We start from the raw sequence: 15289 nt of genomic DNA, 5'->3' as shown, positions 1-15289 counted from the left end.
TAACATATATAACATTTCATGTAAGTTTCACTGATAAGATATATTCAATGTAAATAACATATACGTATATATTACGTCTGAAATTGTATCATCACTTTTGGTCATTATATGACCTAAATTATAAATCTTTTTTCTTGCATATCTCTTTTTAATTAGAATCCTCGGCATTATGATAAATATGTACACGATAAACGTACATATTTATTTTGTATATATATATTATATACTATAATTTAAGTTGCTGTCCTGATAAATTTAATACGCGATTTTTAGCAAATTCGTTGTTCAATCGAATAGCGTGCAAAGTATGTCAAATGTGAAGTTATGAAATCCATTCGACAAAAGTATTGTATCGCAAATATGTTTCTCTGGCTTTAACACGAAGCTCTTAGTTAACATCATCGTTAACATTTGAATTTACGCCGTTATTGACGATTCGCTATACGAAACAGCGATATTATCTAGTTAACCAATCGTTTTGAATACGATCCTTTGACAGTTTCATTCCTTGTGTTCAGGATCTGGCTTCGTCTTCGGTTCCATGGATGAAGGGCACGGATGATGAGGATTGGTTTGATTTCTTGGTACCAACAAAACATTTCCATCAGCGGATTGCTGAAGACTGTATTCGTATGGATGGTATTGATTACCATCAGGATCTCGAAGAGACTGAAACATTATAATTATCTATTTAATATTGTTATTTCTTTTGATAATTCAAGATAATCTTATCAAAATGAAATTCATTTCTCTGATCGTTACTTTATATCATTGAATATTAATAAAAGTTATTAATCGTTTATCGAAGAGTATAATAATAAAAGCATTTCAAATATACGTTAGGGTAATAAAATATGATAGGAAAATAAGTAGACATTATCGAATCATATTCATAATAATTCTCTCTTTCAGCTGACCTGGAAAACGTGGCGATAAAGTTGACTGAACTTGTCTTTAACGCGTTGTCTTTCCAGAAGCATAAAATCATGTTCCCGTATTAATCTCATCTTACGATCGCGCATCTCTTTAACTTCGTCCGCAAGACTGATGATTTGATCCAATTTTCGTTTGCGACAATTCTGAGCTGCCACCTTGTTTTTACCTCGCCTTCTGATATCACGTATCAAAGATAATTGTGCTTCGCTTAAATCGTATTTGCTAAGGCGTTCATTAAATTCGTCCATAGGTAAATTAATGATGTCGTTTACTGGAATAGGTACGTTTAACGCTCTTGCACGTTTTTCATCTCGTGTCAAATGTTCGTCGCTCTCGTTCTTCCGTACTAAATTTCCCCCAACAAAACAAAAATTAATATATAATACAAATTTAATCTAAAATTTAAATATTAATCATAATGAGATTTTGAGATATATTGTAATACCTTTCTTATCACGAGAAAGGGGACGTTGAAGAGATCCTGAACTTTCAGCGGGTAAATGATAAGTATGATTATGATGAACGTGTTCAATTGCTGATCGCCCTACAAAAATTATAAATATTATTAATCAGTGATGATATTTATTAAAAACATTTTCCATAACGAGATACTTATTAGAATCTCATTAATTGAAAAAGAGAAAAGAAAAGAAATGATTACCAGATTGATGACGAGTGAAGTCGACACTGCAACTATATTTAATTTCAGATTGTGGCCCGGCTGCACCTTCAATTGGCCCGGAATAAGCATTGCCCGGTGCCCCAGCACCGACCGTATGTGGTGAATCATATTCATATTTTATAGGGGTGGTAGGATGTGCCGTTCCTCCTAATGGTGATCCTAGAAAAACATTTTCATTTAAATAAAAAAAGCATATATAAGAAAAAAAAGATAGAGAGAAAGAGAACAAACTCTGAGTTACGATAATTTTATTGAAATATTATTTCTTGAGAATGTATCGGTGCGCCGGTTTAACGCGAAATAAAAAAAAAAAGAAAAAAGAAAAAGAAACCAAGATACGAATCAAATAATAGACGTCAAAGAGACTTTATGCAACGCGATAAGATAATAGGAAACAAAAAAATATTGCTTTGTTAAATGATTTCATTGGATGATCATTTTCAAAAGACTTTTATTATATATTAGAATCACATTACGTTTAACTAAATAATATGACAATTTTTCTACGAACCGGTGCCTTGCTCTTGGAAATATCGTTTGGCGAACATTTGATGTTTTTTCTGTGCAACCGGTGGTACGGCGGTCCTCTCTGGCTGACATCTTGGAGAACCAGCGTTTCTTCCAGAAACTGAATAACTGCAGTCGTAAGGCATTCGGTACTTACTACAAAAAGAAAATAAAAGAATAAGAAAACTATAAAAACTCAACATATATATATATATATATATATGTTATAGATAAAATTAAATTGTAATTTTTCTTCATAATCTAGAATCTAAATATTTTACCTGTTTTAAAATGACATTCTATTAAAAACTTGTCCTTCTTAAAAAGGAAGATCATTCTGAATGAGAAATTTGTCAAATGTACCTAGCATAATCCATGGTGTAATGTGAGTCAGCTTGCGTGTGACTGGAATTTGAGCCAGTTTCCATCCACTCCCCATCCGAGAGGGATGGCACGCGTTCACTGCCCATGCTACTGACTGCACTATCACTAGAAGCATCCATTCTCTCATCTGTGACAGCAGGTAAACTCGTTACACTTGTCAGGGCCGTCGTTGTTGACGTGGTACCACCAGCTGTTTGGACTCCTGGTAAAGCAGCTGCTCCGGTTGGCCCGGATGCATTATTGCTACCATTATCCAGCATACGCATGGTGTACATGCCTGAAAAATAAAGAAGATACTAAATTTCTTACAAATTGTCGTCTCCTTTTTATTTTTCCTATTATTAAATATCAAACAATATTTGGAAAAATATTCAATCAAAACTTTTGATATCATAGAATAATAATTGATTGAGAAAGAAGAATGTGAATGGTGAGGATGGATAATAATTGAAACTCATAAGTCTTGTTAAATACAATATCTTAAATTATGATTCGGGATGTAGATTTCTCATTTGGATTGCAGGAAGCAATCACATTTATATTCCTTTTTTCAAATGAGTAAAATGAACAATCTGAGAATATAATATACGTATAGGTAGTACTGACATCAACTGGAATGACTTTTTTTGCAATCGTGACATTTCCTACAACCGGTTCCGTACGATGCCGAGAAAGAGAGAATCCTTCTAGCAAATTCACGTTACATGATCAGCAATGATACACACACATACACACATTGGGAAGAATACGTGTTTTGCGAAACACGCTATCGAATTCGATACTGATATATTAGAAATAACGTCTTTATATTAGAAAACGAGATAATTTTCACATCAGCATTGTCAATGGGTAGAATATTTTTCTACTCGTTGCAGAAATATATTAGCTTCATATTATCAATTAGATTATACGAAGAGATAAATAATTGAAAGACTCAAAGTCTGCCAAAATATAAATTGATATATCATTGATCTTTATACAAAAAAAATATATATATATCTCTTAATATATCGATCATTTTTGCTATTGAGCAATAAATTGTTGACAAATTATAATATATACGACGTTGTAATTTTATTTACGCTTATACGAAGAGATCCCATCATCTCTCGGTTCATTTATCTCTTTCATTTTGAATAACAGACGAATTTATCTTCTCATTCGGATAATAATAGTTCTATTCGGACTTTAAGCGATTAATTCCACGTATGCGGTTGTTGAATCTTTGATGATAATCGTCAATGAACGAGCGCATGCTGTTGGCTGATAGGAATTTCTAAGAATCACGTACATATTATGAACGTATCATTATTTAATCAGATATATATATATATATATATATATAAAATCATTTTAGTGTTTCAATCATTGGATATCGAAGTTTTAAAACTCGTTAATATTTTCCTTATTATAAATTGAATAACTTTTCGTTAAATATTATGATTAATTATATCGTAATTATTATAAGATTTCAACGCATGTAATATATCAAGTTAAAGTATTTGATTTTTTAAAAGCTTCCTGTTTGTTTTATAATCACCGTTAAATGTCAATTACATTACATAACTTAATAAGATATAATATATTATTATAATCCATGAAGAGTGTGTGGAAGAAAAAGTTAAACGATAATTCTTTTTCTTTTATCTGAAATTGTCATTAAAAACAGATCACAATTAATTTGATCGTCTATCAAACACGATCATCATTATAATATATTTCTTTACTTTGAAATAAATCAAAAAACGTTATAATCGTAAAAAAACAAAAAAGATTGACGTCTTTAATTGAAGTGGTCTGCTGTTGGTAATGAAAAATAAAAAACCCAATAAAATAATAACGAAAACGTTAAGTACGTTCATTAACCTTTTCGTTAGGCACGAGGGAGAGGTAGAAATAAAAAAAAAAAGAAGAAAAAAAAAGAAAAACGACGATATTAATAATTAATTCTCGCCTTGCATACACCAACCAACCAATCAACCAACCAACCAATGTTTTAAAACAAGTAAACGGGATACGATCACAGTATAATAAACAACCGCATGACTTGACTTCAGTGAGCCCGTTAGAAATGCAAATTCGTAGACGTGATCGATAAGAATCGATTAACGTTCCGCTTAAACGTGGGATTATAATTAACCATAATATTAAACATATCCTTAGTTTTATAAGATCTTTTTATTAAACACGTTTACTTATGCGATCAAACAAAAAAAAAAAAAAAAAAGAAATTTCTGATCTAAAACTCGCGTGTACACATTATTATTTTATCTATGCAAATTAATTGTCCCAAAATTTCATGACTTGTCATATGATTTTTTACTGCTGATATCTTTAACGATAAAAATTCACGATATAATTAATTCCCCTCGCCCTCCCGCCCTCCCTCCTCATCCTCCTTCTTTTATCAATGATCCATTTAAACCACGCCGAATTAAATATCGTCTACGGTCATATGAAAAAGATACGCTTTTAATCCGATATTAAATATAAATATTATATAAGTTTCTTTTTTTTTTTTTTTTTTTTACTATTTACATAAGTTGACGTTACGCAAAAACGATATGCATTTAAAAAAAAAGAAAAAGGAAGCTTTTACAAAAGCTACGATAATAAATATTGTCGTGTTGTGTTGTTGTCTCTCGATGTCTGCTACGATATCGTCAAAAAATTCAAAAGATTTTGATCTCGTTCGAGAATAATATACTTTTGATCATACATTTTTTTTAATTATAATATATTCGTATAATATTAAACGCAACAACAATCGAAAAGGGGATGAAGGGGAGAAAAAAGAAGAAGAAGAAGAATATTATCGAAGAAAAATTAATTTAAAATCGATTAAAAGGAAGATTATTAAATTATGAGAGCACAAAAGATTAAGAAACACGTTAAAGATATTTATATGTGTTTTTATACGTATATCCCTGTATATATATATATATACATTTGTATAAATGTGTTACAGATTTGACGATAAAAAAGAACCCTTGTTGTGTGGCCAGAGTTTGCTATCAATCGGTCAGACAAATTGAGTTACATGTGGGTCGATGGCATATCAGACACGTGGATGTGACTTCGTATACGTGTAACACGATTAAATGAGTCTTTATTTCTCTCTCTTTCTCACGTATACACTTATAGATACTCATCGCATAAGTAAGTAAGTAAGTAAGTAAGTAAAAAAGTATGTAATCAAATGAATAATACACATATAGTGTTTCCCGTTTCGTACCAGACGATGATCATTGGACGCTATTCATATTTTTCTTGACTTTTAATCGTATGTCAGGGTCGATAGGTGATTGCAATTATAATATACATATATATGCATGCATGCATGCATGCATGTGTGTGTGTGTATAATATATATTTAAATTAAATATTAAAATTAAATATATTCACTCAATATAATATAATATGTGAAAATTATGAATAAACTTTAACGATTTTTTTTATTTTTTCGAAATTTCCTAATCAAATTGAGCGCATGATCGAACGTATGTATCATCTAGAATACAAAAGGAAAAAAATAAAGAAAAAGATAAATAATAAGGCGAAAACAAGACGCGAGAATTGATTGGCTCGATCGTCACTTGCGTGATCAATGATAACGATTAGAAATTTGATCAAAAATATGTAGAATAATTCTACATTCCGATACTTCATGTGTACCTATATTCTTTTATCATAAGCGGTCAAAGGTGACCCTCTTTAATAAAACAGGAATATATTTTCATATTAAATGAGATTTTAGACAATTGAATACGTGTACGATATAATTATATATCTTCTTCATTTATTTACAAATAAATAATGGTACATTTGAAATGCGTTTTCACTGAATTTTTGTTGTCTACAAATTACAGGACACGGTCATTTGAATGGTTAAAGAGGAAAAATGAAAGAAGGAAATAAACGAAAAATGGGAGGAGGAACATGTACAATAAATATATATAATATAATAAAATAAAAAGAACAGGATTAGTTTTCGTTTTTGATTAATTTGAAATTACCTACTTGGTATGTACATAATAACTCCCATGGTCGCCATTCAAGCCCTCCCCCTTCCTCTGAAGATTTTATTTCTTCTTTTCGATTGATCGATAACGATCTAACAATCTTTCCCTATGTCTTTTTTCTTTTTCTTTTTTCTCCAATTATAGTCCAATAAATCCAATTAAATCTTTTTAATTAAATTTCGAAGGATTTTGACAGTATAATGAATACTGTAATGCATATAACAATGCATATTTTTGAGATATATGAATTATATGAACGAACACGTTCAAAATATCTTCTTTTCTTCTAGAGCACCGATCTTTACACGTTTTAACACCTTAGCTCGGTTAAAATGTTCCTTTCTCTGTTTCACAATAACCTTCTTAAGCTTATTATAGACGACAGACACTACCACAATACGTTTGAATTTAATCGAATGAAAGATTAACCGAATCATTCGTCTCAATTTGGTTTTTTATTTGTTAATATTGAATACATATAAAAAATGTATTACACGTTGCATTAGAATTAATCTTTTTATAATGTTCCAATGATCATGAATCCCAACACAAGAAATTGAATCCCCTTTATATCTTCACAGAGGTTTTTCTTCTTAAAATCAATCACAAGATACGATTGCAAGAAACACACGTCTTTTCTTAAAACTGAGAGAGTTTTACAATGACGATAGATAAGGAGTCAGAAACTTCACAGAAATAAAAAAAAAAGGAAAAAACGGAAACACTTAACACACATTAATAGTGATGATGATGATGATGATACCGAAAAGAATAATTTCAAAACGATTCCACGAAATATATCTCGTAGTAATTATATTCGATTATTTTTCTTTTTAAGATTTTCTTCAATTAATTTGCACTCTCTTTTTAATTTAGCACTTTTTATTAATTTCTTTTTATCCACAGAAAAAAACATTGATGGTGGGTGGAGGAGTTTGGGGGATGTGTACGAGAACGCGTGTGCGTTTTAAATTGGTTTCACTTGAATTTAAAAAAAAAACTTAGAAACATATGAGAGAAACGAAAAAGTTTTTTCTGCATGTGTAAGATGATGTGATAAAACGGTACGATCGCGAGAACACGTAAACATAACTATTTAAGTATTCGTTCGTATTCGCGAGGCTGTCCCCCAACATGGGGCGTCACCATTCGCATAACAGCACAGAACAGAACAGAACAGAACAGCGAGAGGCTTGAAAAGACCGTGGAGGAGGCTTCGGGTTTTCTCTTCGGCATTGGACGATCGTCATCGAACGGTGGGAGAGCCGATGACGTTCTGTGTCCGATGACAGCATGTTACTTGCTGCACGAGCTAAACAACGTGCCGAAAAACACAACTGACTATTATTATTTCTTTCGCGTTATGTGTGTTTTCACAATTCTTAATCACAATTGTTCGTTCTCTCAAAATGTACAAATTTATTAATCCGAACTTCATCGTCAGTTCAAATTTATTCGTCAATTTCGTATTTCGTCAACATTTTCGGATGAATACAACGAAGTAGTTTAAACTGCACCTCTCTCTCTCTCTCTCTCTCTCTCTTTTAGTATGTTTTAATTCTCAATCACAATTGTTCATTCTCTCAAAATGTAAAAACTTTCTAATCGAACCTCATCATCATCATCGTCAGTTCAAATTTATTCGTAAATTTCGAATTTCGTCAATAATTTTCGGATGAATAAAACGAAATAGTTTAAACTACATCTCTCTTTCTCTTTTTCGTAGAGAAGAATTTAATCAATTAAAAGACGCGTAACGTTAGAACGTAATGTGAGAGTTCTTGTAATGCAATCATACAACCTACGGAACATAAAGAAACGTAAGCACATAAGTATGTAGATACGTATGCGGTAGTCATTCCTACTTTCACCATCGACCGTGGGTGGATACTTTACTAATATATAGTTATATATACATATATATATGTATATACAAACGTTCAACTAATAATTATAATCATTAGTATCTATCCATGAGATTTGAAATCGAAACATGAACAGACGAACACCCTTTTATTCTGATCATTGACAAATCTTAAAGGACAAAAAAATGATTCTTAACATTAACCAAAAGCGATCGCGTGTGTGCATGTGCATGAATATATATAAAATCGTTTAACATAATCATTGGATATGCATGAGAAATATAACACGTCACGCGTAAGTATTTACATAAATTGTTATATATATATATATATTTATATCTAACCATTCATATTTATGGTTTATTTATGCTTCCATGCGTTTCGCATACTAATCACATCTCAGATCTATCTATAGAATTATCGTTTTCCACGATTGTCGATTTGAAATTCGATCACTTTCAAAGTTTAATATCGAAAACTCATTTAAATACTTCTCTCTTATTATACGAACACGGTAAATTGATTTTATTATATAATTTCTAGTTCTCACAGAGTTCTATTACTTCAAAATAATTATTTTTCTGATATAAACGTGTATTAACATTAAATTAACAATATTATTTTGAATTATGAGAAATCATTTTTGATTTATTTTCCAAAATAATAATAATACGCTAATGTAACTTTTTTATTTTGTTATTCTCGATAAATCTTCTTCCTGTGATCTCATCATCGTCACGAGAATTTCTAAACTCGAAATCCCAAGGATAAGACAGTAACGAACGATTCATGCGATTACCGTAAAAAATAAGATAAGATTTGTTTTTGTTTTGCACAAATTTACAATCATCTACATACATATATATATATATATATATTTTTTTATTAGAATTTGCATGAAATATATCTTTGAAAAAAAAAAAACAAAAAAACAAAAAAGGTAGAAAACTTATCGATCCCACGTAAACGATTATTATGTAAGACGTGACAAGATAAATCAAGGAGTTACTACTAATTAGTTTGAAAAAATTCTATTGTAAGTAATGCAAAGTTAAAAGAAAAAGAAAGAAGAAGAATAAGAAGAAAACAAAAAACATAAACGAGTAATTATTTGAAGACATTGATACATTGTTTTATTACATTATCATCGTCAAAGGTTTTCTAGATAAAAGTCAAAGTCAGTTTTGTTGTTCCCATCGATGATAACGATGGAAATTAATCATAGCTAAAGATGAGTTTAATGAAAGAAAAATGAGAAAGTGAAAGAGAGATAGAAAATACAAGCCATATGTTTATTCAAACGTACTTGTTCGTTCGCCAAGTTGTTCTCTAATACGCCGTATGACTAAGCACTTCAAATATGGATGCAATATCTTTCAACGAATCACGCTTAACGATAATAAAAGAACACTGAAACTATTTCTAACTAAATCTACATTTGTGAAATATTATCTATATCATTATTATTATTATTACAAAACTATAATTCTTATATTTAATTAACACGATTGTGTAAAAACGTTTCTTTACGAAATATTTAATCTTAATAAAAAAAAAAAAAGTCTATTCGATAGATAAATTAAAAAATTGAAACACGACAAATATCAAAAATATTATACAAAATTGTAACACATTTTGATTGGAATGTCGTTGTCAAGGCTGTTACTACTGCTGCTGCTGTTGATATATTTTTTGTTATCAGTTTAGAATGTGTTCGTTCAAAGAGATACACGTATGAACCGAAAAAAAAAAAATGATTGAGCACGTACCACCACAATTCATAAAAAGAAAAACTAAGTAAATATTTGACCAACATTTGTGTGAACAAACGTTCGAGAACCGATTATTCAATTCATTATACGTATGAAAAAATGTTTGGAATTATTACGTTAATTATGGCAAATTATATTCATTCATTTTTTTTAATCGATTAGAGTGGGGTTAAAAGAGAAATAAATTGGGGGGTAGTGGGTATAATAAAAGAAAATCTTTGCCAAAGACGTTATTGCGAAAAAAATTGGTGAACATCATCTTGTGTTTGTTTTTTTTTTTTTTTAAGAAAACTCATCGAATCTATTTTCTTTTTAGTATTGGACATATAAAATCGTTTCTCCTATGTTAACTAAAATGAAACTCGTATAAATTTGCGCGATAAGCGTAATCTAAAACGGAAAGACACGTTACCGGAAACGCAAGGTTTCCCTTATCCCCCCCGCCTCCCTTTCAAGATTATTTCGTGCACTTCTAAGCCGATAAGTCTATACAAGTAATGTTCCTTGAGAACGATAACACTGTATGTGTTCTTAATATAATATATTATATATATTTTTTCTATACAATTTACTTTAACCAATTAACGATAATAAAAATATCAAACATTTTTCAATACTAACGAAATGCAACAATTGTGTGTACAGAAAAAAAAATATATTTGTTTACTTCTCCGCATTTTGAATTATATTTTTCGACTAAAACAAAATAGTCATTAGCACCACCACGTTTCACAGTTAAAATGCATATTTATTTTTAATTATTATATTTGTATCCATCCCCACGTGTGTGCATTAATATCACGTGTCTTAACATATGCATTTATTTTTGTTGTTTTTTTTTTTCTATATCAGTTTCGTCTTACTCAAGCATAATTTTACGAACAATGTTGGCTGAAGAAGAAACGTAAGTTTGTTTCGAAAAAAAAATAAAAAGAACTTCAATAAAAAGAAATCATTCAAAATAACGATTGGTCAAGGCTGACGAATTATAATTTCAAGTATTTAGAATTCGGTCTCTACGAAAGTATTGAAAAAAAAAAGTAATAAAAGGCAACGTTATGAATATTTTTCTGGATCACGTTGAATAACAAGCTAGAAAACATGTTCAAAGTCTGACTTCTTCATTTATGTTTTCTTTACCTCAATTCACTGTTCAATGAATCGATATATATATATATATAATATATATTTCATTTACATATACATACATACGTACCACACATATTATTTAGTTCGAAATACGAATGATCTTATCTTCAAAAAAGAGAAGGCTTATCTTTATCTTAACGACAATTTAGAAACTCGTATAATATTTGCAAATCGGTTTAACGATTATATATTTTCGAAGAGATAAACTTTTTATATTCGTTTAAACGCGTTCATGTTAAAAATATTTTTTTTCTGATTTAAAGTAAAAAAATTTCTTCTTAATACTCAAAAATAAATATGTTAGCTTAATGTCTTACTTAGAAATATATTTTCCGATCATCCCAAAGTGTTTCGTCCCACTTAATAAAACAATATACAAATTTTCTTCTGATGTTATTACAAAAATGCAACTTAGCAAAAACAAAGAAAGAAAAGTAGCTCGTCCTTCCAAAAAGCGAACATGATGATGATAATATCAAGAAAAGAAAGAATGGAAAAATTCTTTTTTAAACGTTAAGTCAAAGATTTTTAACACGAAAAGCATAGAAACAACACCACCCACTACCACCCACTGAAAACCATAAAAATCAAATAATTCGATCTTATCTTCTTACAATGAAACAATTTCATAACGTTGTAGGTGATTTTTATTATCGATGCATTCAATATAAAAAAAATGTCTTTAACATTAAAGAACAAGAAAGAGAGAGAGAGAGAGAGATAGAAAATAAATAAAAGGAAAGGAAGAAATAAATAAATAAATAATAAAAATGAGAATCGAATAATAATTCAATTGTAAATATTTTTGTTCATATGCGAATAATCATCGTATTCCTATGCGAATAACTTTTCTACGTTCTTCCTCGTTATCCATATATAAATCATGGTAAAGAAAAAAATAGAAAAAAAGGAAGAAGAAGAAAAATATACGAGTAAGCAAAAGAAGAAGTTAAACGAGGAAATAACTCTTTTTTTTTTTTTTTATTATTTTTTTCCTCCCGTATTCTTTAAAACATTTTTCTTCGAGGTAATGTGACGACATTATCGATGATCCATTCGTACCACCTACACCTTTAACGCGAAGCTGTATTTTTAAATACATGATATAAATTTAAGTGTTTTTACTTCCTCGTGACATTAAATCCTTTCTTTTTTTTATCTCATATTTTATATATATACACAAATTTTAATTTATACAATGTATTGATATAATATCAATATATTTCGGATTCAAAACTGGAACAACGATAGGATAAACAATCGTTGCTTAAATAATAATTGTTTTAATGAAGAAAATTACGAAGTAGCAATGGCGTTGTCCAACTGGCATAAAATATCGTGCATTTTTTTTCTCTCTCTCTGTTTTTTTCTGCTAAGCAGATAAGAGGTAATTGGATTCGAAAAAAAGGCTATCGTTCAAGTTTAATATTCATGTGTAGGTGTACAGGTATAAAATACGTTCACATATAAAACTTGTATCGATTCAATTTACTGACACTTCTATATATATGTATCTTTTGTTATCTTTACTAATATAAACGTGCTTGCAAATTTATTTTATATTTTTTTTGTTCGTTTTTTTTTTTAATGAAGAAAATTCATTACGATTAGACGAAAAGGAAAGACAAAATTTATGCGCAAGAGAAATTTACGTAATAATAAATAAAGTTAAGGAAATATTTACCCTTATAACGCACCGCAAACAATTTTTCGACACAATTAGCATGAACATTTTTTTTTGACCTCCTTTCTTCGTTATCTCAATCTGAGAATAGTATGTAGTCGGATTATTTGTGGTGATATCATCGAAGAACAAAAGTAGACAATCCGATAATACTATAGTATTTTATTCCATTTAAGAAATTTGTCTAGTAAAAAAATTGCATGGTATATTTATTAAGATAAAAACAAAAAAAAGTCTTCGTGAAACTTGTACAACAAACTTGTGCACATACCGTATAAACTCTCGATGCAATAATTGAATCTTTAATTTTTGATTATCCAAAAATATTATCAAAGTAAAATTTCTACGAGCAATACAATTTTTCCCAAAACAAAATTCACAAATGAGCATAGAGAGTATTATAAAACAAACAAATATAATATATAAAAAAAATAATCGTAATCGAATTTGCTGATAAATTTTGATTATCGAAGCACGAGACGGGATGGGTGGTGGTTAATCAAAACGCAAAGTTGTATTAAAAGTGTATAATACGATAAAAGTAAGCTCATAAAAACACGTAAGCACATTAGAAGAAAGATATCGTATCAACTTTCGTTCGATATCGCTGTGTAATATCTCTTTCTACTTCTTTTTTTCTTTTTTCAGTTTCCTGTCTAACGAAGAAAGAAAAAGAAAGAAAGAAACAACGTATAGTTACATAGAGATACCTTCGTAATAGAAAAGTAATACTTCAGAGTGTTTGTATACAAAGTGACGAGAATAAATGAAACAAACAATTACTCTAACTCGTGGGATTGTTATATGACAATTAAAAAAAAATAAAATAAAAATAAATAAAAGAAACCCCCACTTAATGAAACTAATCGACAGTAGTAGTCAGAGACATTTTTGTTTGTTATAAAGAACACGTAGTGTTCTCCTCTTGGTTGAGTTGTATAAAATAAGATAAATATATTTTCTAACGAAAACATCACGTTCCGTCAATAACTAATAAACTATGACGTATTTATACGATTCTCTTTCTCTCTCTCTCTCTCTCTCTCTCTCTCTCTCTCTTGTTTTTTAAAGATAGTAAAATAAGAAAGAAGCACGAAAATCTTACTCGTTGAATAATCGTATAGGAGAGAATGATGGGAAGAAGAAGAAGAAGAATAAATTGTTCGTTGATCTCCCGATGTGTGTTTCTCTTTTTCCGTTTATTATCAGCACCGATAACCTGCAGGGCTCCAATAATAAATCTGTTTTCCTCGTTGGCTCGCCGACAACTTCTTATTCTATGCTAGAGTAGTATTTAAACGTTGAACAAACGCGTTTAGAATTAACGAATAACTACAATCATTTGACACATGACGTTAAAAGAGAAAAATAAAGTATGAAAGAAAGAAAGAAAGAGAACACAGATAGATAAAAAGAAACAGAAACAGAGTGAGAGAGGGAGAGTAAAGAAGAACAATGACGAAAAAGTGGGGAGTAATTTTCTATTTGTATGCAAAACATTAAAAACTATTAAACTAATCTAAATTAACGACGACAACAAAATATCAATTATATAGAGAGTAATTATAAAACAAAACAAATGTAATATATCAAAAATAATCGTAATCGAATTTTATCAAAGTAAAATTGTCACGAGTAATACAATTTTTTCCAAAACGAAATTCACAAATGTGCATAGAGAATGCCCCTTCCCCTAAATTAAATTAATTAAAAATATTTTCTCATGCACTGTGGGTGAAAGTGGCTGGGGTTATTCGTGTATCTTAATTTATCGAGATACATTATCCAACGAAATTTTAGATTGGAGGAAATGATTTAAAAATAAATGTGAGAAAAATGAAAAACCGAATAAATGACACCGAGGAGGAGTGTAGTACGACACTACTACGTCTCTGTCTCTTCGTCTTCGTCTTTGCCATCGTAGTTTTACCGTCGTCTTCGTCTCTTCGAGTGAATCAATTTCGTTCTATTATTACGATCGGCCGACACGGGATGCAATGGCAAAAGAAGGGAATGACTCACATGCCGCCTTGTGACACACATATTCGCCGTGAACGCACAAACGTGTGCAAGCAAGAACGAAATAAAGAATTAGAGAGACAGAAAACATATAAAGAAAGAGAAAGAGAGAGAGATAGATAGATAGATAGAATGTGTGTACGTATATGCAAGAAGAAGACACACACACACACACACGTGCACCGAATAACATATGTAGATATGCGTGAAAACGAGATCCTTAATTCTTTCTCTTTCGTTTAAAAATGAGAAAATGAGAGAGAAAAAGA

General features: G+C 30.0%; 1 protein-coding gene across 1 annotated transcript in view; it reads right to left on the bottom strand.

Moving 5' to 3' along the window:
* Positions 1 to 378: 378 nt before the first annotated feature.
* The window catches only part of LOC106792005 (segmentation protein cap'n'collar), a 59887-nt gene continuing 44976 nt past the window's right edge, over positions 379 to 15289 (bottom strand). Inside the window, exons 7-12 of the mRNA XM_014758092.1 lie at positions 2489 to 2786; positions 2130 to 2281; positions 1598 to 1777; positions 1382 to 1480; positions 918 to 1282; positions 379 to 669 (exon numbers count right to left, since the gene is read on the bottom strand). Coding sequence (XP_014613578.1) covers positions 502 to 669; positions 918 to 1282; positions 1382 to 1480; positions 1598 to 1777; positions 2130 to 2281; positions 2489 to 2786 — 1262 coding nt within the window. The 3' untranslated portion in view covers positions 379 to 501. The remainder of the gene's footprint in view (positions 670 to 917; positions 1283 to 1381; positions 1481 to 1597; positions 1778 to 2129; positions 2282 to 2488; positions 2787 to 15289) is intronic.

Source organism: Polistes canadensis, unplaced genomic scaffold (genome assembly GCF_001313835.1).
Source record: "Polistes canadensis isolate GaletaPanama2010 unplaced genomic scaffold, ASM131383v1 scaffold_366, whole genome shotgun sequence".
Lineage (NCBI taxonomy): Eukaryota > Metazoa > Arthropoda > Insecta > Hymenoptera > Vespidae > Polistes > Polistes canadensis.
Note: the sequence above shows the minus strand (reverse complement) of the source record. Positions and strands in the feature narration are given on the sequence as shown.